Source organism: Aspergillus novofumigatus (genome assembly GCF_002847465.1).
Source record: "Aspergillus novofumigatus IBT 16806 chromosome Unknown P174scaffold_2, whole genome shotgun sequence".
Classification (NCBI taxonomy): domain Eukaryota; kingdom Fungi; phylum Ascomycota; class Eurotiomycetes; order Eurotiales; family Aspergillaceae; genus Aspergillus; species Aspergillus novofumigatus.
Window position 1 is genome coordinate 2675670 of NW_020194275.1, and position 22965 is coordinate 2698634.

The 22965-nt window shown below is 50.5% G+C and overlaps 10 protein-coding genes across 10 annotated transcripts; 6 read left to right on the forward strand and 4 right to left on the reverse strand.

Moving 5' to 3' along the window:
- Window positions 1-105: 105 nt before the first annotated feature.
- Window positions 106-5178, reverse strand: P174DRAFT_501838 (putative ABC transporter; the record flags this gene model as incomplete). Its single annotated transcript, XM_024831050.1, has 4 exons — window positions 4923-5178; window positions 4381-4867; window positions 3215-4328; window positions 106-3167 (listed from the first exon to the last, which is right to left on the reverse strand). Exons 1-4 carry the CDS (start codon window positions 5048-5050, stop codon window positions 106-108), a joined length of 4791 nt encoding a protein of 1596 aa, XP_024685808.1. The 5' UTR covers window positions 5051-5178.
- Window positions 5179-5594: 416 nt separating this feature from the next.
- On the reverse strand, window positions 5595-6818 carry P174DRAFT_439024 (mitochondrial 54S ribosomal protein bL19m). The gene is made up of 3 exons (XM_024826682.1): window positions 6579-6818; window positions 6138-6519; window positions 5595-6048 (listed from the first exon to the last, which is right to left on the reverse strand). The coding sequence occupies exons 1-3, from the start codon at window positions 6772-6774 to the stop codon at window positions 5937-5939; spliced, it is 690 nt and encodes a 229-aa protein (XP_024685809.1). The 5' UTR covers window positions 6775-6818; the 3' UTR covers window positions 5595-5936.
- A 132-nt stretch (window positions 6819-6950) lies between these two features.
- P174DRAFT_448872 (uncharacterized protein) lies at window positions 6951-8553 on the forward strand. The gene is made up of 2 exons (XM_024828794.1): window positions 6951-7165; window positions 7236-8553. The coding sequence occupies exons 1-2, from the start codon at window positions 7063-7065 to the stop codon at window positions 8222-8224; spliced, it is 1092 nt and encodes a 363-aa protein (XP_024685810.1). The 5' UTR covers window positions 6951-7062; the 3' UTR covers window positions 8225-8553.
- P174DRAFT_418192 (uncharacterized protein) lies at window positions 8468-10348 on the reverse strand (the record flags this gene model as incomplete). Its single annotated transcript, XM_024824668.1, has 4 exons — window positions 8468-8563; window positions 8642-9307; window positions 9361-9749; window positions 9808-10348. The coding sequence occupies 4 exons, from the start codon at window positions 10346-10348 to the stop codon at window positions 8468-8470; spliced, it is 1692 nt and encodes a 563-aa protein (XP_024685811.1).
- A 246-nt stretch (window positions 10349-10594) lies between these two features.
- On the forward strand, window positions 10595-11859 carry P174DRAFT_501842 (putative nuclear pore complex component). The gene is made up of 3 exons (XM_024831051.1): window positions 10595-10810; window positions 10868-11120; window positions 11186-11859. The coding sequence occupies exons 2-3, from the start codon at window positions 10900-10902 to the stop codon at window positions 11763-11765; spliced, it is 801 nt and encodes a 266-aa protein (XP_024685812.1). The 5' UTR covers window positions 10595-10810; window positions 10868-10899; the 3' UTR covers window positions 11766-11859.
- A 190-nt stretch (window positions 11860-12049) lies between these two features.
- Window positions 12050-15460, forward strand: P174DRAFT_439027 (Hid1 family protein). The gene is made up of 8 exons (XM_024826683.1): window positions 12050-12302; window positions 12374-12995; window positions 13045-13142; window positions 13202-13444; window positions 13495-13848; window positions 13900-14143; window positions 14203-14711; window positions 14777-15460. Exons 1-8 carry the CDS (start codon window positions 12207-12209, stop codon window positions 15287-15289), a joined length of 2679 nt encoding a protein of 892 aa, XP_024685813.1. The 5' UTR covers window positions 12050-12206; the 3' UTR covers window positions 15290-15460.
- A 274-nt stretch (window positions 15461-15734) lies between these two features.
- P174DRAFT_402321 (uncharacterized protein) lies at window positions 15735-17227 on the forward strand. Its single transcript, XM_024823952.1, has 6 exons — window positions 15735-15984; window positions 16061-16080; window positions 16138-16169; window positions 16229-16290; window positions 16341-16465; window positions 16518-17227. The coding sequence occupies exons 1-6, from the start codon at window positions 15820-15822 to the stop codon at window positions 17068-17070; spliced, it is 957 nt and encodes a 318-aa protein (XP_024685814.1). The 5' UTR covers window positions 15735-15819; the 3' UTR covers window positions 17071-17227.
- A 196-nt stretch (window positions 17228-17423) lies between these two features.
- On the forward strand, window positions 17424-19055 carry P174DRAFT_457910 (H3 histone acetyltransferase RTT109; the record flags this gene model as incomplete). The annotated part of the gene is made up of 1 exon (XM_024829596.1): window positions 17424-19055. One exon carries the CDS (start codon window positions 17424-17426, stop codon window positions 19053-19055), a length of 1632 nt encoding a protein of 543 aa, XP_024685815.1.
- Window positions 19056-19518: 463 nt separating this feature from the next.
- Window positions 19519-21649, forward strand: P174DRAFT_439029 (putative ceramide glucosyltransferase). Its single transcript, XM_024826684.1, has 2 exons — window positions 19519-19932; window positions 19995-21649. Exon 2 carries the CDS (start codon window positions 19999-20001, stop codon window positions 21544-21546), a length of 1548 nt encoding a protein of 515 aa, XP_024685816.1. The 5' UTR covers window positions 19519-19932; window positions 19995-19998; the 3' UTR covers window positions 21547-21649.
- On the reverse strand, window positions 21649-22960 carry P174DRAFT_439030 (ankyrin repeat domain-containing protein). Its single transcript, XM_024826685.1, has 4 exons — window positions 22884-22960; window positions 22234-22569; window positions 21898-22176; window positions 21649-21877 (listed from the first exon to the last, which is right to left on the reverse strand). Exons 2-4 carry the CDS (start codon window positions 22460-22462, stop codon window positions 21732-21734), a joined length of 654 nt encoding a protein of 217 aa, XP_024685817.1. The 5' UTR covers window positions 22463-22569; window positions 22884-22960; the 3' UTR covers window positions 21649-21731.
- Between the last annotated feature and the right edge of the window lie 5 nt (window positions 22961-22965).

Genomic DNA, 22965 nt, shown 5'->3' on the forward strand with positions numbered 1-22965 from the left:
CAGGAGAGAGTGAGAGAGGTGCATGGTTGGTATCAGAAACAACGTGAAATGAAAGACGACCAATGAAAGTTCAATCGGCCAATAAAGCTAATACAAGGTTGGGGCCTATCCAGCATTCTCCTCCCGGATATTATGCTGTCCAACAATGGCAAGGAAGACCTGGTCCAATGTAGTTTGGCTGACAGAGTAATACTGGACGCCTAGAAGAGTCTTGCTCTGCTCCAGCTTCGCGAATATGGAGCTGACGATGCTGTTGCTGGCAGCTCGTGGGCCCCCTGGAACCATGGGCCATGATTGATATCTGGGTCCGGGTCCGAGCTCTTCTTCTTCGGCGATAGGACCCTCGGCATATTCAGTGATTTCCGTCTTCGAAGATGAAGATGCCGCTGTTGCAGGGATACTGAACCTTATCTGCCCATGATAGGTCTTCTGCTCTATCACCGCACCTGGGAAGTTCTCTTGCACCCAATCGCGGATGCGTTCCATAGTTTCGTCCGTAGTGTGCGGTGCCTCTGAATGGACTAGATGGACATGATATTTATTGCCGTACTTCTTCCGCAGGTAATCAGTTGTCCCCAGCGCCAGCATACGCTTGGCCATGATTCCTGCCCGAGTTGCCAGTGCGTCTGCCTCCTCCATGGAGTGGGTCGTCAGCACAATGGAGCGTCCAGGGACTACAGATGCCAATGTCTTCCACATCACACGCTTTGAGGCCGCATCCATTCCCGAGCTAGGTTCATCCAGCAGCAGGACGAGAGGGTTGCCCATCAAAGCAATGCCGAGAGAAAGCTTGCGCTTATTACCTCCTGACAGTTGTGTTGCCATGCGGTGCTGGAAGGGAGTAAGACCCACAGCACGCATTACTTCCGTGACGTTGTGCTTCACATCGGTCACACCACGGATGCGAGCATAGAACTCCAAGTGTTCAATGACGGTCATTTGATCCATTGCATCAAACTGTGGACAGACCCCAAGGTGGGAGCGTGCTCCTGCACGGTTCTTCAAAACTGAAATATCGTTTACAAAAATATTTCCTCCATTGTCGGAAGGTACCATATCACCGCGGATGAGAGAGATTGTGGTGGTTTTTCCTGCTCCATTCGGCCCTAAGAGAGCAAAAACTTGAGATCTTGGCACCCCGAATGTCACGTCATCCACTGCGACAGACTTCTTGAACTTCTTCGTGAGGTGCAGAACTCGTAATCCGTCGGTTGAGTTTTCCACTCGTGCTAATTCAGCAGCAACATCACCATCGACAGTATCCTTCTCTTCCACGTGGTTCTGCTTGGCTCTCCTCCTCATCATGGAGAACACAGGCCCTCCATCAATCCAAAGAAGCAATCCAAACAGGACAAAGGATTGGCAGATCAGATAGAGGATTGGGCCTCCGTAGAGAGTGATCTCACCCGGATACGAGGCAATTTCTCGTCCTCGGCATAGGATGGAGAACGTATTCAGCGAAGTGAACATTGCTCGGAGAAGATTTCCCGATGGCGCAATGAGACCGATGGTAAAATGTGTTATCTCAAGGTACTCATCGACTTTCTGGGTAGGTGCGTATGTCAATACTGACATGTAGGCGATGAAGTAAATCAAGAACAAGACGCACTGTCCACCGGCTGCAATTGCGAAAGCTGCGAGCTGAGACTTTGAGAAGAGGGATACCACATATGATAGTATCGTTGTGCACAACCCGTAGAGGAAGAAAACGACGAAGAGATATTCGGCATGGTACCATACATCCGACGCGGCCCTGAAGATGACTATTGCAAGGACGCTGGATGCGATGACAATGCAGAAGTCGAAAGCCAGGTATGCTAGCCAAAGCGAGGCGCCTCTCACCCCGTTGCTGAAATGCAGCGCTCGGACATTCTTCAGACGCTCAACGGTGGGATAGAGAGCAAACAAAGCAGGGTATACCGACATAGCAAGACCAAAATAGACGATCAGCTGAAGTGCCTTCCCAGAATCTGACTGCCATGGAATGTCGTAAAACTGGAAGTGGAAAGAGATGGGCACGTTGGTCAAGAAGTTATCCATGGCATTCTGGGTGACAGCGGATAGCGGGAAGTGACCGTTGTCTCCCTTCCACGCGAATGTAGGCGCAGAATTTGCCTCTCCCAGGTAGAAACCACCAGGTGTTATATTGGCATAGTTTTGAGATATATAATCTTCAAACTCCGTGAGACTGTTTACCAGGTGAAATCGAGACTCGAGGTTCAAGGACGCATTCTGAGTCGAGCCTATCGAACCAGACAGGGAGCCAATGAAGCTCTCAAGAGCGGAGATAGACAGCTTGTCTCGAGGACCAACCACAAATTTGAAGTTGTCCAGAGACGCCAGTGACTCGAAGCCAGATGCATGGTATGTACTATCACCCGAACAACCTGCCTTTGAGGCACCCTTCAGGAAAAGAGTAACAAGTCCGGCCGCAACGACTGGGATGAGCAAAGCTGCTAGGTATGGGATAGGGTTGCGGCGCAATATTGTGACCCTCTTGCGAAACAAATACCACGACTGAAGGAACATGCCAATGCGTTTTCCGGTCAATAGCTGAAGCCCTTCACTGCCACCACTGCCAGGATTCTTTTCAGTGTAAGTCGTTTCCTTCGATCCGACGTGAGGCTCTTCTCGTAGTCTGTCCAACTCTTCTGCAACTTTGAGAAAAACATCCTCAATCGTCGGCCCGCTGACGCGATATTCTGTGACACCCTTTTCTTCCAGCATTGACATCAGACGAGAAGCTTCTGCGGAATCCGTCGCGGAGTAGACAGTGTCATCAAAGTGGACCTCTTTTCCGAGGCTGTCGAACTGTGGACCAGGTACCTTCTCTGAGCCAGGGACATTGAGCACATGAACTCGGTAACCTGAACCCAATCTATCCTTTAGCTCAACACTCGAGCCCTGCGCCTTGAGCGAACCCTTGGATAGGATTGTGATGTGATCGGCGAGGAGGTCTGCCTCATCCAGAAAATGAGTAGTCAAAAGGATTGTCCGCGACCCCCTCTCTGCAAGAAGGATGTCCCATATTTTGGCGCGTGCAATTGGATCAATTCCAGATGAAACCTCGTCAACAGCGCAGATCGACGAGCCGCCGGTAAGCATGATGGCCAATTGAACCTTTCGCTTCTGCCCCCAGAGAGCGTCTTCGAGTGCGAGTTCACCTTCTGAGCCAGGTCACAGTCGTTTAGCAATTTCAGAAGCTGCTCATTACTGTCTACTTCCCCGGTGCTCTTCAGCCTGTTAAATATCTTGATATGCTCTTTCACTGTAAGCGTATCCCAGAGAACGTTCTTCTGTGGGCAGAGACCAAACCGTTCGCCGGAGTCGCCGTAGTCTACATCGATACTCCCGGAGGTGATTGTCGTCAGACCCGAGATGGCATCCAGTGTGGTAGATTTGCCCGAGCCGTTTGCACCGAGGACGACCACAATTTCACCTTTTCTGACGTCCATGGAAAGGTCGTTCACGGCCAGTACACTCTGTCGGCTACTTCCAAACCATGGGGCTACCTTTCGGTAGAACCAACTCGGTTGATATTCCTTGGTAAATCCATTTAAACGCACAGCGATCGAGTCGCCAGAGTTCACTGTCCTTCGGCTCTTGGACTTGGTGCCATAAAGAACTCGCTCGACAACGGCGGCCAGTAGAGGATAGACGACGATTTGAACAATCAGTAAAATCCAGAGGGCTATACCAGGAACTGTCCACGGATTCTCTGGAGCTGCGCGCACGAGGTCCGTAGCAAGACCCTGTCTCTCCCATCGAGCCATGAGAACAAAGAAGTAAACAAAGTTCATCGGTGGGAATAGAAGACTGAGGATGATAACTGCACCGTTTGTCGAAGCAGGTGCCAGTTGCGCGATTACTCCCAAAATCAAGCAAACGATAACGACACTGATACCGCTGAGCTGGGCCTTCCTGAAAAACGAGGCGCCAAATATGGAAAAGGAGGACAATGCGAGACCGGCCAGGATATTGTAGATTATGACGATTCCAGCCGAGGTCTTGCCGTACACCCCGAATTTCAGGATCGCACCGGAGATAATCCATGCGGGGCAGTACACGATATCCAAAGCCAGGTGTGCCGCAATGAACCGAGCAGCTTGCGATTGCCAGTGGGAGGTGTTGGGCAACATGCAATCAATCAGCTGGCTCATCCCGAGCTCTCGTTCCATCGCTATAAGCCCAGTAAGCTGGTACGTGACACCCACAATCTCAATGAAGATAGCCACGGCGATGATGTCAATAATGGCGCCCATGTAGCGGGTTCGGATTTGTTCTTGTCGTTCCTCTTGGGTAAGGGACGTGAACGGGTATTCCTCAACCTATACCAGGATTAGTCGAGCAGGCCAGAAGCACTACGTGCATTAAGCGTACGTGACTCGGTAGCGCGTTACCGTTGTTGGTCGAGTTGACCTGCGCTATCGCCCAGTCAATCGAATGCTGGAACGGAAGGAGGTAGATTTCTTGATCATTGTCGTTTCGGTTGACTTTGATACCAACACCTAGCGAACCATCCGTACGAATTGAGTAATTCCAGTATCCGTTTGGTCCTTCACTGGGAGAAGAGTAAAAGATAGCCGCAGCTATGCATGATGACACTCCACGAAGCGATGTTCGACACAATTCTCGTAGCTCATCCTCCGATGAAAGAATATGTACTTGTTTTGCGCTGGCCCTTGCAGGATCTGCAACTCGGTTGATGACTTGCTCAACATCGCCACCAGTCAGTCCATTGTGGACGAATACCAACTTGTCTCTACTCCCTGAGACGGCACCTAGCGCTGCTCCTAGCGAACGGAGGGGAGTAGGACTGCCGACGCCATACTCTGATGGAGGGATGAAAAGGTTCTTTGCGTAGGATCTACTTCAATTAGTGACGGCCATTCATCAAACAACAGGCGACACAGGTAATCTACATGAAAGCAACGAAAATCACTGGCAAGACCAGAGCCCTGAGGGTTGTTGTGAATGATGGGCGGACAAAGACAACGAGCAGATTCTTGACTGTCAGCGTCCAAATCTGCCTAAGAAAGAGATTCAACATGGTTGCCTGCGGTTCGATAAAGAGCAATGTCACTTGACTCCGGAGCTCATCCTCGATCTCATGAGAAGCAAGAGTAAGCGTTAAGTTGGAAATTGATGAGCCCCGAAGTCATCGCGATTATTATTGAAACGTCTTGCGATTAGCGCAAGACGACCATGCTGATGATGTCTAAGCGACCTCGGCGCAAGACCCTGAGACCGGTGTTTCTTGGATTTCCTGGCATGGCAATCTATGTGCACAGCACTGCCCCCTGGCTAGGCACCTGCGATCGGTTCACTGAAGAGCTGTCATTGGACTGGATGCCAATGTACCATATCAGATCGCGCCAACCAAGGCAGATTTGGTTGGTGCCCAGAAACCGTCTGAGGGAAATTCCCCGATACAACGTTCAGCCACCTTATAAGCGAAGCCACGACTTCCAGAATTTCCGTAGGACAAAATTCTTCTGCTGTCTGCTGTCCTCATGCGACCTAGCATAGTCACTATGGATCTTTTATCTACATGGCTACAATTGCAAGATTATTGCGCCTGTCCACTTATCCAGGTAGCATCGTCTTTCATGAATCAGGTAGGGCGGTAGGGTCGGCAGCTCCTTTTTCAGAGACATTGCTGAGGTTCAAGCTCGCGGGAACGGGGAAATAGAGTACCGATCACCGATCATGATACCTCGCTTATTGTAGGACTATGCGGGATTGTCCAGAGGTCGATGTAATCCCAGACGACAGTTTCCATTGCCAAAGCAGTAAATGCTGGCGGGAAACGGTCTTTATTCCAGTCTCAATGTGTGCGCCAACAAATGTCGATTCCCGAATATCCATGTGCAAGTGTAGTAGTATAATACATTTCGCCAAAGTCATAATACAGACAGAATAGGGATTGCTGCAATTCACCGTCTCTGTCTCCGTGCACCGGCTGAACGCTGACCAGTAAGAACGGACTTCTGCCGCAGGTAGTTGGACACGATGTTCTCGACGCTTCCCATATCGTGCCTGGGCTTCCTGTATATTCGAGAGAGGAAATTATTAGCTTCACTGCACAAGAGGAACATTCTCCTTGGTAGTGCACATCATCGGATGATGGTACATACCTCATGTAGTACAATCTTGCTCTTCTCTTCCTCTTCTCCGTCCTCTGTACAATTTCCACACTCTCGACGTTTGGACTGAAGACCTTCACGGCCATCTCCACGCCAACTCTGGTGAGCTCATTTCGGAGAAGGAAAGAAGTATCAATGCCCCGCAAACGGATGCTGAGACACACGCCTGAGAATGGGTCTCCGTTCTTGAATGTCACACGCAGAATGTCGCCCACTTTCACGCTTCGGGGGTTTCGGCGGTAGTCAAACAGAGCCCTACGCTCGCCTGTGGGGTCGAGAGCGGCTAGTTGAGACTCTGTCAATGCTGCGACGGGGTCTTTGCAATTTGCACGCGGTGTCGGGGGTGGTGGGTAGATTTTGAGCTTCTTGCGTCCTATCTTAGATATTAGACATAGCAAAAACGGTGAAAAACTAGAGCATTGGCTCAATTACCAGCATTGGGTTGCAACCGAGTAGGTATTTGTGAAAGGAACAACTTTGGGAGTTTCGAAGGGAGAGGTGCAGGCTCTGGCTTCGGGGAATATGCGGTGCTGATGGAACGGCTGAACTGGGGTCGCAGCAATCTGTCTGCCTTCATAAAAGACCTCAAGCAGCCCAGCTGCCGCAATACGGGCGAAAAGGTCGCCATCAGTGTAGAAGTTGAGCGTGGTGGTCAGCTCCGCGATTGTGATAGAATCTTGTAAAGACCGCAATTCTCGCAGGCGGAGGTTGATCCGGTCCGGCAGAAGTTCCGCCAAGCCTCAAATTGCCTGTTCGGGTCTCACCAAGAGTTCGATATCCCGGGGAATTTTGTCCAGAAAATAAACTCATCACAGCTCTCGAATCGATTCTGGATCCTGTTCGGTCGTCCAGCACCTTGGTTTGCCATTTTTATAAAAGCGCACTATTCTCAATTTTGCTCCAGAGCAGATATAAAATGGCGCAAAGCGCCGTTGGCAGGCTCTTCCGCTGCCAGAACAGCAGCTACCTGCGTCAATCCATTGGATCTATTACACAATATCGTACATATTCGCATAATGGTAAGCATTGGTTTGAATACAAGAGCAGACAACCTCCCACGGCAAAAGGACTGACATGATTTGCAATTAGCAATTCCCACCTTCCCTCCGACATCTTCCCCCGAACTAGACCAGGCCCTCAAACGTTTCCGAGAAGAGCTTTTTATACCTTTTGGCTTGAATACCGAGCAAAGAAGGTTAATGTTTCGACGGAAATATGCGGAGAAACTTGAGCAGCAACCAGTGACGGTAAATATTGGCGACAACGATGAGCCTTACCAACTTCGGCCCATGGATCCGCTGTCCAGACCACCAAAGAAAGAATTCAAGGACGTTGTCTTGCTCATGAAGACCAGGAAAGACTGGCAGAACCTTGCACCTTTCCTTGGCGGGCTACAGACGTCGAAGAGACCATTGAGCCTCGCGAACTGGGAGTGGACTGTGCGCAAAGCTGGTGAAGCCGACGCACTCGGTGCCATCCTCGAATGTGCGAAGCAGACGGAACGGACCGGTCTTCGATTGGACAACAACGGAATCGTCCAGCGTGTCTTCTTCGAGCTCCACAAGAAAGCTCAGAAGGGGCAGTTCAAGGATCCTGCAGTCTCCAAGGCGCTTGGCATGGCTAAGCAGTTTGCCGCGTTGATGGAAGCTCCGGAGCATTCCCGGAGGAATGTCCAGGACATAAAAGAAGATCCCAAACGACAACCATTTGTCATTGGTACTCTTCTTGAGCTTAGCGCTGCTCGTGCTGTGAACGAACTGGGAGGCAAGGATGAGTCCGGCGATGTGTATGCCTATGCTCAGCGCCTCATGGCGAACTGGGAGGCAGGCAACTTTTTCCGCGATGCCACGGACTGGTTTACAGTCGATCGCATGCTCCAGGAGAACGTGCCTATCTACAACGGAATTACGCTCGCCCTTCAGGTTAAGGGCGTCGCAAATGACAAAGCTGTGTCTGGTCCTCTGAAGAGACGCCTGAACCACTTGCGTCTATTGATTGCCAACCATAAGGAAATGGCCCCCGAGAATGTCCAGCAAAAGCCGACTCTGGGCTACCAACAAAGCCAGCTCCTGCATTAGCCTTGACTGTTGCATCACCACTGACTTCTTCATGATATGTATATTACCACCTTAGAATTTGTTCCAATATTGTATTTGCCGTTCCTCCTATCTTGTGGATTGGCGGCGCTCACCGCGAGAAATCAAAGGACTAGCGATGCAACTTGTATACCGCGAGTGGCTCAGTAGCCTATGGGAAAAAAGAAAAAGGGCGCGCTCGAAATACATGCACTGTCAACGTCATAACTCGAGATACGGATAGTTTCAAAGAGAAAGCTCCAAGGTGTTGTCCTCTCGTATGCGGCCCCGCGACGAAAGATTGGTTTTACCGGAGACAACAGCGGGGCCAGAAACAGTAATCTATTCGGGAGCAGTCAGTGAATGGAATAAAATAATGAAAAGGAAAGAAAGAGAAAACAAAGAAAGTATGGCACCCACCTGTCCTTCGAGTGGGTTTTCATCGGACACGCCAGTCAAAAGAAGCTCAACAGAGCTCAAGGGGGCGCCAAAATGGCTCGGTCCCGTGAAGCGTCGGTAATCAAAGACGTTGGTCTGGGACACAGCACCTGCCACACCCGCGCCAGTCAGAGCGTACACAACACGAGCACCTAGGAAGATTTTAAGGTCTGCCAATTGCGCTGATGTCAGGCGCGCAGCCGGGTCGGCATCAGCCCGATGGGAGACGCACAACAGGCGGAGCCTCTCGAGGGAGAGTTCAGCGGTGGGTGCGATACTAGCAACCTGATTTAGTAGGCCACGAGAAGGCATGATTCCGGCATCTAGTTTGCGCAGCTGAGACCAGCGGACGATCGACGTCAGGACGCTGGCTTGGGGTTCCATGTGCCTGGCATGATACTCGGACATGGTGCGGGAAGAAGCAACAATGACGGTAGGCGACACTCCAACAGTAGCCAAGGCAAAATCAACGCCCTCGCCAGCAACAGAGTTGAGAGCGATAGAAGAATTTGAGAAAAGTGCACTCATGATTTGGCACAGTGGGTATGAACGCGAGAGAGAATCGATCGAAAGGACCAGGTCGTCGGGGTTGAACCTCTGATTCCGAGGCAAGGAGAAGGTCAATCCCGCGATTCCGGCTGCAAGATTCTGATTGGAGTTAGCGGTGATTGCAAGGGAAAAGCTCAGTCGAGAAAACTAACCTCTGGCTGGAATTCAATGAAATCGCCCACTTGAGACTTGGTCGGCCATACAGTGGTCACAGAGGGCGTAGGAGAGTTGGGGTCCCAGCTGGGAACGTCCAAACCGGTCAGGTCCTTCTTTTCCTCAACCAACTCATGCCATACGGCTACCTCCAAGCTTCCTCGAACATCTCCAGGCACTTGATTCCAGTCCATGTGCTGGCTTCCAATCTTAGCGACCCAAATGACCTGAGAGAGTTGCTTGTTGTTCTTAGCCACCAGGGACAAGTCCAGGGCACCGGCCTCGGCAATTAAAGCATCTGCCTGCGACTTTTCTAGGTAAGCGGAGAGGACTTGAGGCTCGAGGTTGTGAGGGATAGTAATAGTCTTGAAGCCATAGAAGGCACCAGCTAGGTATCATCAAGTCAGCGCGATACGTAGTCGGAATAAGAAGCGAAGGGCCCGAACCGAAAATGGCAGCCAGGAGCTCAACCGAATCTGTCAAACACACAGCAACCGATTTGACGCCAGATTCCTGCAGACGATGGCCGATGACATTGATTTCCTGTGTGACTTGGTCCAAAGAATGCTCGACGGCTTTCTTTCCAAGCACCGTATAGATCTTTCCTTGTTTCCCAGAGACTACACCATTCTCTGACACTGCACCACGCACAGCAGCCTTCCAGATATCGCGGAGGTCACCTCTTCTGCCACCCGTCCATCTTGGTGCACCAGGGTCCTTGATGTTGAGTCCCGATCTGAGTGGGTATCCGTGCGGAGTCTCTAGGCTTCTATACGCCGCTGATTCTGCGGGTTGGCGTACGGGGAAAGCTGTCGACTGACGAGCAAGTAAGAAAGGATGAATGTCGGCATCTTTCGACGTAACAAAAGAGTATACGGTGAAAGCAATAAGAGCGCCTGCGATCAAAGTTGTGTAAATATTCCAGTCAGCCAGAATATCAGAGGCCAAGGCATCCAGTCTCGCCAAGGCTGACGATTCTGAGGCCATTGTGCGAAGTCCTTGAATTCGGAGACTGGTCTATCGAACCAAGAGCTACAAAGTTACTTAGAGATTGGTTTCGAGACGTCGTAGTGCCATTCGGAGATGGATGAACGAAATGACGTGAGGGGGTTCAGCTTATGCTTACGGAGTTGTGGGGAACGGACCGAGAGCCGCGTCTAGCTACGGAGGTTGGCTGAAAACTTCGCGGCAGCGGCGTCTGTTGCCTGTGACTACTAAGCGGCCATTCTTGCTATTCTTCTTGAGGGTCGCGTCAACACAATACTCACACTTCCGACCAGCACATCTTAACCCGCAAACAGCTGTTGCCATATTGGCAGTGATGGTTCAGGTCGACCATTGAGACGCCTGCACGACCACACGCAAATGTACTCATGAATCAAGTCCACCTCGTCGGGTTGATTCAAAGGTAAGTTTTAACACACACACTCTGATCTCTTTTTCTTCAAGGTGAGCCCCTCGTAGTACTCCTGGCGAGTATATTTCGTCTTTTCTGACTTCAGCTAGCGGCCTTTCTATTTCTTTTCTGGCAAATATCAATGGCGTCCCAATCTGCTCCATCTACACCCAGAGCTGTATCGGTGCTCGCCCCTGTCCCCGATGCGTCACGGACGCCTGGAAAATGGCGCCATCCTCGTCTCAATGAAGTTGTAAGGCGACAGAATGCTGGAACATTCGGAGATCGCAATATTCGAAAGCTTATTTGGAACGGTGCTGCCTTGGTTGCGACCTGGGTATTCGGAAACACGGTTAAATCATAGTGAGCGATAGCCATGTTGGTTCGAGGATAATTGCAATTCGATCTTTCTGACCATGATCCCGCAGTTCGATTCGCCTACAGAACTTGGGCCAGTACCCCGCTTATCCAGACCTTGCGCTGCACGTTGTACAGCTCATTCTTGCGTTGAACATCCTGATTGCATTATACCCTTTGTTCCGACCGAAAGATGACCTCTCCGATATCCCTCTCACTCCTACACAACGTTCCCTCCTCGGACTTGATCCGTCCGCGACTCCACCGCTTACGCCGGGGACTACGTACATTACACCACCGAGGTATCGACTGTCTGCCTCGAGAACACCGACTCCAGCGAGCAAAGGTGCATCGTCGCCCCTATCCGGTAGTGCCGGTCTTTCAGGGCGTAGACTTTCATCGGGCGCATCATTTTCGCCATCGACTAGTCCGCTACTGTACAAAGCCGTTTCGAACGGAGGCAAGGAGAGCGGGCGACGGCCAAGCTTCGGGTCTTCTTCGACATTCAGTCGCAGTTCGCTTTTCGGGGAGTCTAGCATAGGGCCAGCGAGTCCTTCGCCTGTAGGGGGCAAGCGCGCGAACCTGGGATTGAGCAACAAGTGGTTGTATGAAAGAAGTAGGCGGCTCTCTGCTAGTAACGGGAGTCTATAATTCGGGCTGATTGGCGTCGGCGCAATTACGAATGGAAGTGATCGTGTACATTGAGCTTATTAGATTGAGCGTTAATTTCACAAATTGCATAGGGATTAACAGTACTTAAAATTGCTTAGTTCTTTCAACAAAACATATAATAAACTCAGGTAGCGTGGTCGGCAGATTGATTTAACTCTTAATTGTGGCTCTTTGCTCAAACTCCCATCATGGCCGAGCTCCGTCTCCGTTGGTCCAAGAGGTAACTTCCCGCCGTGACGGGACCAGCGAACCACAACACCCAACATACAATCAGCTTGCCCACTTGGCACTTCCATTTAGCGATATAAATCAAAAGGACCTCCGTGAAAGCGCTTGGATTCTGTATATTGATTCTTCTTCTTTTCCCTGAACACCCTATGAAGTTATAATACCATCAACCCACGCCGGTGTCGCTTCGCTATGGGAGCCTCGGAGTCGAAGTTGGTCTTCAAGCAGGGAATCTTCCGTCTGTCAGAGGAGAAGGACATTCCTGCTGATGATCCTTACTGGTCCAGAGTTTGTCTCCCTTGTCATAAGATCTCATCTGATCTCTCATCGCCATCTACTCGCTAACTGCTTCGATGTAGTTCTGGGAGCTCCCAGAGTCGACAGAAGATGTATTCAGCTTATTCACTCCCGCAGATATACGACGGACGCGCGACCATGCATTACCTAATTTGGAGACACTATTGCTTTCAATAACCTCTCGTCTTACCTTTCTGAAGAATCATCCGTCTTTTCCAGATCCCGACCTCGCTCCCGAGAGAGACGTTCTCAACTGTATCCGCATACTCACGCGCATCCTTCCCTTCATCTACGAGGCTGAGCACCTAGAAGAATGGGAGGAGAAATTCTTTTGGGGTCGACGCAAGAAGAATACTAGAGGAGCTCAACCGGGAGCAGAAGTCCTATTTGACGAAGCGCAGGCTGAAGGACGCCGGGAGGAGACGTTGCCCGGGACTAATGACTACGAAGATGTGAAGCCCTTGGCCGAGGAATTGATTGACAACCTGCTGGATCTTTTATTTTACACGGACTTTACGATCCCAAAGCTCTCAACGGCTAAGGGTAAGGTATCATACTCGATATGGCAAAGCGGTGTCGGCTGCAATACTTCCATGGGCTCCAGCAAAGAGCTCGAAAGCAACCGGTGCGAGATTTTGCGACTATTGCTTACCTTGACTGGAAAGGCGATGTACATGCCTCTGAGTAAGGTGCTTTGTCCTCGATATGGGACGCAACGCTGACGACGCTGCAGGTCTCCTACCCGTTCAGGGTGTTAAGGCCATTACCTACATTGCGACCTGCCCTGACAAGCAGGTGGTCCTCACATTGCTATGCTCATTGCTAAATACTGTATGTACAGTGCTGAATGATTCTGACTATTGCCTCATACTAACCACGGTTTCACGCAGTCTATCAAGTACAACCCTGCGTCATGGAGGGTTCCATATGACCATGTGGTCTGGAAAGATTCCAAGCAGATCTTGGTTATATACTGTCTACAATTTCTCCTTGTTCTCCTACTATATCCTATCCCAGAGGACGGTCGTGGGACACCGCCGAAGAACTATTATCGCCATTACTTTGGTCGGCTGCACCGACCGCAAGACTTTCAATTCCTTGTCGATGGCATGACCAGAATCTTGAACCAACATGTGGGTCTGCATTCTTCAGTCGGCTGTGCTTAGTTCTGATGAAGTGGCAGATGCAGGTTACGAACTCTTACCTTCCAGGCAGCCAGAAATCTATCAAATGGGCTCCGGAAATGCTCATCTTGTTCTGGGAGGCCCTTCAGTGCAACAAGCGATTCAGGTCATTTATCATTGACTCAAGTCGCTCCCATGACTTTGCCATTCTCTGTATCTTTTACGCTATCGAGTACAAAACCGACGCATCCAAGCAAGGCGTTGTGAGAATGTGCATCTTTATTTTACAAACAATGAGTGTTGAACCGAATTTCGGGAAAAGTCTCAACATGAAATTTGAGGCTCAGGAGACGTTACCTCAGAACATCCGTATTCCGGGCTTCAGGGGTACCTATGGTGATTACCTGGTTATGGTTTGTCTTTCGCCGAATTCATCATGCGAGACCGTACTGAACGTGTCTTAGTCCATCCATACTCTGCTTACCGCAAGCAAAGGCAAGCTGAACGCTGTCTATCCTGCGCTTTTAGCGATCATCAACAACGTGGCTCCTTACTTGGAGCATCTTTCACCCGCCACATGCTCCAGACTTCTGCAGCTCTTCTCCTCGATGTCCGCTCCCAGTTTCCTCCTAGCTAACGAAACGAACCATGCCCTCCTAGCCTCAGTGCTTGAATCGATAAACTCGATACTTGATCACCAATTCACCAGTAAGTGTCGCTATGCCTTCACTTTCGTAGCGGCTTGGCTCGCTGACTGACTGTCGCAGAAAACCCGTTCCTAGTATATGCCATTCTAAAGTACAGGAAACGTTTCGAAGCTGTCCGAGCCTTCACTCTCGAAAGTGGCCAGCAAGAGATTGAACGCCAAAATGAAAGGAGAAAAGCTAAGGCTGCATCTCGCGACTCGTCGTCTAGCCCTACCCTGTCGCAGGCTGAAGAGGATCCTCATGTGTCGTCAGGAACACGCTCGCCTTTGACTCGTATTCCTGAAGAGAATAGCCCCTTCGCTATTGGCGGTGACGAATCGGATGACCAACATGACGGGCAAGACACGCCGTCGCAGTCTTCACCCTCCGCGCAGAACTCAAGACGGCCGTCAACATCATCAGCTATAGATGAAAGCGTCCCTCTACAATTGCGGGGAATGTCTGAGAAGGCCAGAGGTAAGATGCCTGCTGGACAGCCATCTTTCTCCCGGCAGAACAGCATCACCAGTCAAAGTAGCATGTCCGCCCTGTTCTCCACTTCCAGCGGTTTTACACCGACTGTTGCTTGGGTAAGTATCTACTCGATGGTGTGCGTGTATTTTATGTCTAATCGTTCTAATAATCACGCGTTTAGTTGGAGTCATGGCTACCAGAGCTTCCTCTTCACACTATTCTCACTATCATTTCGGCCATTGCTCCTCACATTCCCGATTCGGCTTTCCAGACCGCGTCAAACCTGGAAGCTCGCACTTTAATTGCGAATCTTCCCTCCTTTGCAGAAGAGCCCACAATTCAAGGGCTGTTATCAGAACCTCCACCTGTACGGGTACATTCTTTCGAATGGTCAGCCCTGTCCTTGGGATGGTATGAGTCTTTGCTTTGGGGTTTCATCTTCTCAAGTGAGATGGTGGTTGGCACAGCATCTGGAGCTACACCCGGCACTGTTGGCGTGTGGAACGGAACAGGAATCAAACTGTTCAGGGTTCAGGAGGCGGCCGCGCAAGGTCCAAGTTTGCTCGCTCCGAAAGGCGCAGTCGACGCGGTTGGAAGCAACTTGGTGCAGCGCATCGGGAATTTGAGTCTCAGGCGCAGTAGTACACAGGACTCCCAGAGTGGCTCAAGGCCACCATCTGTCCGAGAAGTATAGAGCATTTGGGCCCTTTTGTCATTTTCTTCTCCCAATCATCTGGCAGTGTTTGGGATATATGATGTTATTTTCAGATGCATAGGCTTTCAAAGCTTCACATTCGGATCGTCTGGCGCTTTGGACTTGTAGATTGTCAGTCACGCTGGCTGCTGTATAGTTATCAACCATGGTCAATCCATATCCGTTCTACGACGGTTAGCCAATTAACTGGTTTCATCTGATGGCGTGAAGGACAACTCAAGTCCAGGAAGGGGGAATTTATCTGACATTTTATTTGGGATAAAACCCCTGTGCTTCCACATCGTACCTGTATTGGCTGATGAACATGGCTGTGGTGAGATTGTACTCCACGTGAGACAGGGATTGGCTCCCAAGCCCTGTCTCGGCATCAAAACTTGGCATTGGGGGGGATCTTCTCGATCATCACATCCGATTCTGAAATATAATCGCGTTCTAGCCTCGTAGAGTTTGTTTCTCTTCTTAGAACTTTCATCCAACAAAGTATACTTGCCTGGTGCTCGCAAAGAAAAATGACTTTACTACCACACTCGCTGCTTTTTACGGCCTCCGCCGTTATCCTGGCATTGCCGGGTATGGTATCAGGGCTTCCCACAGGCCTCCAGAACGTCCTCGATAATACCCATCGAAGTCAGGAGTACGGATATCCTACGGACTTTACCAGAGGCATCGTACCTGTGAGTCCTCGATTGTTGTATCCATGCACTTGTTGGATAAATTGAGCTAATCGGGTGCGACTTACTTTGACATAAGATCCCAGTTCACTCTCACAAGTAAGTTTGGAGACTCATTTGATCAATCTGTAAGAATGGCTCTAATTCTCTGGTCAGTGATTATTGGAGAGATGTACCTTTCTACACTGGTAAGGCAGCATTTCGATCACATCGCATTCTAGCATGGCTTTTGACTGATCCCTTCAAGCTCTTTCACAAGGATGCATCTCAACGGAAGCAGATGTCTGGCTGTACAACGGTACGCTCTATGTAAGTACAAAGTCATCAAGCGATAAATGTCTTCTTCTAACATTGAACAGGTCGGCCATGACACGTCTTCCCTGACAGAAGAGAGAACTCTGGAATCATTGTATATTAATCCAATCCTCGACGTTCTCAAACGCCAGAATCCTCGATCGCGTTTTGTGACATCTCCCACCAACAAGTAAGTTAGCTTCATTGCGTCTGGCTTACACAGAACTGATGATCTCGGTCAGTGGCGTGTTCGACACTTCAGTCTCCCAGACGCTTTACTTGTTCATTGATGCAAAGACCAATGGACATGAGACCTTCAAGGCTGTGATTGATGCCTTGAAACCGCTGCGTGAACATGGTTATTTGACAACTCTGAAGAATAACAAGACCATCACCAACGGGCCCATTACCGTGATCGGCACAGGCAACACACCCTATGATATGGTTGCGCCTGTTGCAAATCGGGACTACTTCTTTGATGCTCACCTCGAGTCCTTGAACGAGCCTGAGAATGCCGGCATCACAGACCTGATCTCTCCCATCGCGTCTACAAGCTTTGCGCATGCCGTTGGCACAGTCTCGGAGGGTGATTCTGAAGCTATATTGACAGAAAAGCAGCTCAGCACTCTCCGCTCGCAAATCGCGACCGCAAAGGAAAGGGGCATTGGAGCCAGATATTGGGAGACGCCCAGCTACCCCATCAGGACCCGTAATTCGGTCTGGAGAACTCTGCTTAAGGAGGGTGTTGCGCTCCTGAATGCCGATGACCTTGAGGCTGCAGCCAGTTATTTTTGAACATTATGATGAGATTTACTGTCAAGTGTCAATAACTCCAGCACGTTTGCCTGCATTTGGCGTAATTGCATTTTGCCCACCGATCACTGCTGTGTCATGAATAGAGTGAGCCTTCCAAAGGCGCACTAATTGGAATTTTGTCATATAAGGTAGTAATAGACACTTTATATAATGTGATTAAGAGACACCACCTCCTTGGTAGAATTCATTCTTCCTTTACCAGCCAGAGGTCCAAGGAAAACGACACGTGACGCGCCCGTGTGTTGGAACGCGTCTGAGGCTGGGAGGGAGCACACACGGCTATCTCTTTCTCTTGAAATACTTCAACCTAATAAGAGCTTCTGACGGCTCAAATGTCGAAAGTTGATGTCGACCTGGGAGATTCCTTGGCCAAGGTGCTCCCCACGGGGGTAAAGGTGACGATCCGCCATATCTCATCGGCCCCAAGCCCGTGTGTGGCTCTCTTTGCAGCTCCACCAGGCGAAGAACCCGAGTGGACTTTCTGCGAGAATCATTTCCTCGCAGTCTCCATTAGTCCCGATGAGAACGAGGAGTCGGAAGTGATCGTCTTTGGGATCGAAGTGCTGGTCTACGGCACCGCGCATCTGACGACTATTTTCGTCTCCAAGGCCGATTCAACTGGCTACCTGCATCTGCTGAAGAATGCGCCCAAGGTCTCACTTCTTAGGCTTATCTCAAATGCGTTTCTGTCGTTTCTTGTGCAGACCCGACAACGGCCAGGAGTCCGGTTGATGGTGTCGCTGTTTGCCCGAGCCCAGAATCAGTACTTGTTTCCCGGAAGCATCGAGAACCCTGAAAAGCATGTCTTGGATGATCGTGGGTTAATCAAATGGTGGTGTCGTGTCATTGACCCCATCCTACGAGAATATGAGCCTGAGACAGGTTCTCATGACAAGGCACTGCATGATCAAACTAAGGAGTCGGCGAAGAGTTCAGCAACAGCGTTCCTGATTGTTCCAGGATGCGACAAGTTCGAGACTCGGGGCTTCTTCCCAATTACAGCGAGGTCTGATGACAAGGATCGGCCGAGATGGTTAAATAGCTACCCGCTCCATCAGCTCTGTGATAATCCCAACGCTCCGCCACGGTGTCTCGTTCCTCGCTTCCCAGATGACCCCAAGACGCGCTTTCTAATCGACTTGGACGATGAATTGCCAGAGTCGACGGGAGCCAAAGGCTCCAAGGAGAATTCTGGTCATTGGCGAAGCGTGAAGTCTCTTGCGCAGTTTTGGGAGATGATGTCCTTTCGACAGGAATGTTCGGCCGGCCGATTAGTCGGGTTCTTGTGGCTTGTCATTAATCCGCCAGGTCTTGTCAATTCGGTCCAGATGACGAGCTCTCGTGTCGCTTCGCGGGATGTCGAGAAGGCTGTCTCTACATCTGCAGAGACGACCCAAGATGCGACCAAACAAAAGGATGAAGTAGCGTCTGCGTCTGCTCCATCGCAACCTCCCACAAGTGGTCTCCAAACATCATCAATAACCCAACCCAGTGCCTCGTCTTCCGACACCCATGCTACAGTACAGCAAGCTACGGGGCCCAGTGCGTTCTTTTGGCCAGATACAGGCCGAGGTCACGCAGTCTTGAGTGAGGAAGACTACAAGGCGGCAATCAACTTTCTCATCGATCAAGACTTTGACACCAAACATAAAGCTATCGCCAGCACAAAGGCATGGGCCGAGAAAGTTGCCTCGCTCGCTGATCAGCTTTGGGTTGGTCAACGGGTCGAGGGGAGAAATACTTCGACGGAGCCTGGTCAGAAACATACGGACGCTACAACTGTCATTAATACAGCCTTTGTTCGAAAGCGCAAAACGGCTGATACGGAGAGCGACAAGCCAGGGGAGGTAGAAGGTGCGCCGGGGGATTCTGAAGCGGCCAACCCAACTCCCGTCCAGTCGAATCAGGCACCCAGTGTGAACGTGCTCAATGCCAACCTGGTTCGAAAGAAGAAGAAGACATAGGTCCGCATCACTGCGCTCTGCATGGAATGGCGATCTCGGAGTTCGGTCTATCTTTTTTTTTCTCGAGCTGGGGCGACAGCTACATGGTTCAGGAGGGTATTGGCTGTTTTGGTGTCATTGGAGCAGCGTATGGAATCCATACTTGGCATTGAGGGATTTGCTTATCGTTGAGATATTAAAGCTCCATTTGTATTTGTATTTATTTTGAGCTTACGGTGCTATTGCAAACGATTAAAGGTAAAATAATGAAAACAACCCTTCTTTTCTTTTCCGAATAGACCTGTGAAGTAATCATTGAGCTAGGGTATGAGAATACGCAACTAGATCAAAGTTGCTTGTGTCTGTTCTAAGACAACATGATTATTGCGCTGCCTGAATTGAATTGAGGCTGTGAGCTGACACGTTTGTTTTCCAAGTGTCCACTCCGCTGTCTAGTCATAGCCCAACAAGATGAACCGTTGCATCCAAGTGGAATATCGACCCAATTAGTCCAAGTTAGTGACATGACTATGCAAGCATGTCTCTCCCATAAGGACATGACAATATAATAATTCTATAGCTTGGCGGTACCGTTGTGAATCAGACGATGAGCACGATCGATGCCATCCTAGTGCTTCCGGCGACCACTTTCACTTCTGTCGAATTTCTCCACCGCCCGTCTCCAGTAGAATGTCCTCTTTGAACGTCTGCGTCCCCTCTCAGTCGTTTCTTTGTCGTCTTCTTTGCCCATGCTAGAGCTTCAGTCGCATTTGAGCCGCTTGAATGTCGGATCGGCCGTCGGACATGGCGAACTCGCGTGGTCGACTGCAGTGGGTTGGGTGTGCTTGATCTGGTATACGACCGTGTTCGCCGTCTGTCTTCTGGGATACTTTCAAATGTATTTTTTGTTTTTTTTCAATTGCCCCCTGCGACCTGAGCTAATGTGTGGTACGTGAACAGATGGATGCACTTCTCGCGCAGACCTCGGAAATCCCATGCAGCCTCGTCCTCCAACGCCCCTCACGTCACCGCGATTCGGCCCATCAAAGGCCTTGAGCCGTATCTCTACGACTGCCTGGCTGCGACTTTCTACCAAGACTATCCCCGTGACAAACTGACCGTCTACTTCTGCGTCTCGTCCCGAGCAGACCCCGCTTATCCAACCCTGCAGAAACTTCTGTCAGATTTCCCGCAGGCCGATGCGCACATCTACATCGAAGAAGAGGATCCGTTACTCCAGCCTAACAATGCAGCCAATTACAATCTGGGACCGAATCCGAAGATTCGAAACATGAGCCGTGCCTACCGAGAGGCCAAGGGTGATATTGTATGGATCCTGGACTGCAACGTGTGGGTGGGACGAGGGGTTTGCGGGCGGATGGTGGACAGACTATGCGGGATTGGTGACACACCGGGCAGGAAGTACAAGTTCGTACACCACTTGCCCATTGCGGTGGATGTGACGGGGACTAGCGGTTTGAGGGAGGAGCGGCAGGCCCTTCTTCAAGCGTGCGCCCAAGGCGATTCTGCTTCTGAGAGGCGCGACGCTTTTGCCATGATTGAGCAACAGCACCGAGAAGTTGGCTGGCTTGCGACTGGGGGCGGTCGATTAGAGGAGTTGTTTCTGGCGTCCTCGCATGCGAAGATGTATACTGCCATTAACACTGTTCTCATTGCGCCGTGCATTGTTGGGAAATCCAACATGTTTCGCCGGTCTCATTTGGACTATTTGACGAAACCATCCCCGATGGACTCGCAGCCCCGCCGTCCCGGTATTGATTATTTCTCTGACAATATCTGCGAGGATCATTTGATTGGTGATCTGCTTTGGAAAAAGCAGATACGTGAAGAGAAGGAATTGGGCGAAAGCTGGGGCAAACATGGCATGGTCTTTGGCGACCTTGCCGTCCAGCCTGTGGCGAGCATGAGTGTCCGGGGCTATATGGCACGTCGAGTTCGGTGGCTTCGCGTGCGCAAGTTCACCGTCCTCCTTGCGACTATGGTTGAGCCAGGCACGGAATCAATCCTATGTTCTCTGTACGGAGCATGGGGTGTTACCACATCTCTTGCTCAGTTCCTGCAGCGCAAAGGGTTGGGATTCGCAGGCCAGATGACCTCGTGGACAGCGTTCTTCGCATTCTTCTTCCTGAGCATCGCAGCCTGGATATTGGTCGACTGGACACTGTACATCAAATTACATTCCGCGAAGGCCGTCGAGCTGAACGACGACACGCCCTGCTTTGCACAGCCTCCCGCACGCCGAAGGACGAGACGGCCGTTCTCCCACTGGTTTGCGGCATGGCTGGGCCGAGAGATGCTCGCTCTGCCCATCTGGATTTGGGCCTTCTACGGGGGCGTCACTGTTCAATGGCGAGACCGACGGTTCCGGGTCGGTCTTAATATGAAGGTCCGGGAAATCAGAGATGGGAAGGGCGTGCAGATGGAAGGTTCTTACTCCAGTCCAGCCTCGCGCTTATCCTCCAGTGGGCAAGGCAAGGCTCGACGCGACTAATAGTACATTTCATGTTTACATATCAATATAGATAGACCAGCGACGCTGAACATACGAACTAGATCTAGATACAGGAGAATTAACCTATCATTGTCAAGGTGTCAACTCAGAACTTTTGTCTAATGGTATTCGTAACAAAAGAAATATTTACTCGGAAGGCAACAAAAAGGGGAGGATAGTCGTAATCATTTCTTCTCATCCACATCCATCGCCTCCCCAGACCCTGACGCTGATGCTGATCCCTCAGCACCAACACCAGCACTAACACTGAGACCTCCCTCCAAGTCACCAGCCTTATCCGAGCTCAGCAACCACTCCACAACCTGCCGCCCTTGGACATCTCCCCAGCACCTTCCTCCTCAGCAGGCGCCTCCTTCCCTTCCTCCTCAGTCGACCAAGCCGTCCTCTCCGCCAGGAAAATCGCATCCAGCCCCGCATCATTCTTAACACCGATATCCGCACCCGCCTCAACAAGCGCCTTCACACACTCCAGGTGCGTGTTCAGCGCAGCCCAGTGCAGCGGCGTATTCCCCGAGTGATTGCGATGGTTAACCACAGCCGCGATCTGCTCCGCCGAGAGCGGCGCCGCAGATTGCGCGGTTAGAGTTGCCAAGAGATAGTTGAGGATTTCTGCATGCATTCGTCAGCCACGCCCATATATACAATACAAGAGTAGGGTGGACGTACCGGCATTGCCATTCGCCGCGGGGAAATGAAGCAGGCAGGAGCCAGAGCCGCCCTCGGCTTCGGGCTCGGCGTCGATGGCGGAGGCGATGATCCAGGCCTCCGGGCAATTGTGCTCTTTGCTTTGGGTGGCGAGGTCTGCCTTGAGGGCTTCCAGGTCGCCTGCGCGGGCGTCGTAGATGAGGTCGTCGATTGCCTCGAAGGAGAGCTTGACGGGCGTGGATGTAGACATCTTGCGCTGTCTGTGTTTCCTTGGGCTTCTAGATTCTAGAAGAAAATGCTTCTGGATGTGCTTGCTCTATCTGATTCCAGATGCGGACCAATGCAGTGATTTGGTATCTGTGACTTAGTTAGTTATTGAAATATAAGTTGCTTTTTTTCATTTCTGAAGCGATTCTACCGATGGCAGCCGGATGAGAAAATTTTTCAACAAACCAAGCACAAACAATAGGAGCTTAAAAATCACAATTGAAAGGTGTAGATGGATAGCATGAAACGATAATCAATAGAGATCATTGTGCATCATCGACACGTCCAATTTGTAGAACAGTTATGCCCCTCCATGATGCTTGATATATATCGATAAGGCGCTCTCGCAAAAGTTGATATCACAGAACGACTACCACAAACAAACAGAATGTAAATTTACTAACCTTAGGATGAAGACTGGTACTTGAAGCTTTATATACTCCAAGCTTTATATACTTCGCGTTTTGCTCAATATCCCAACTGTAT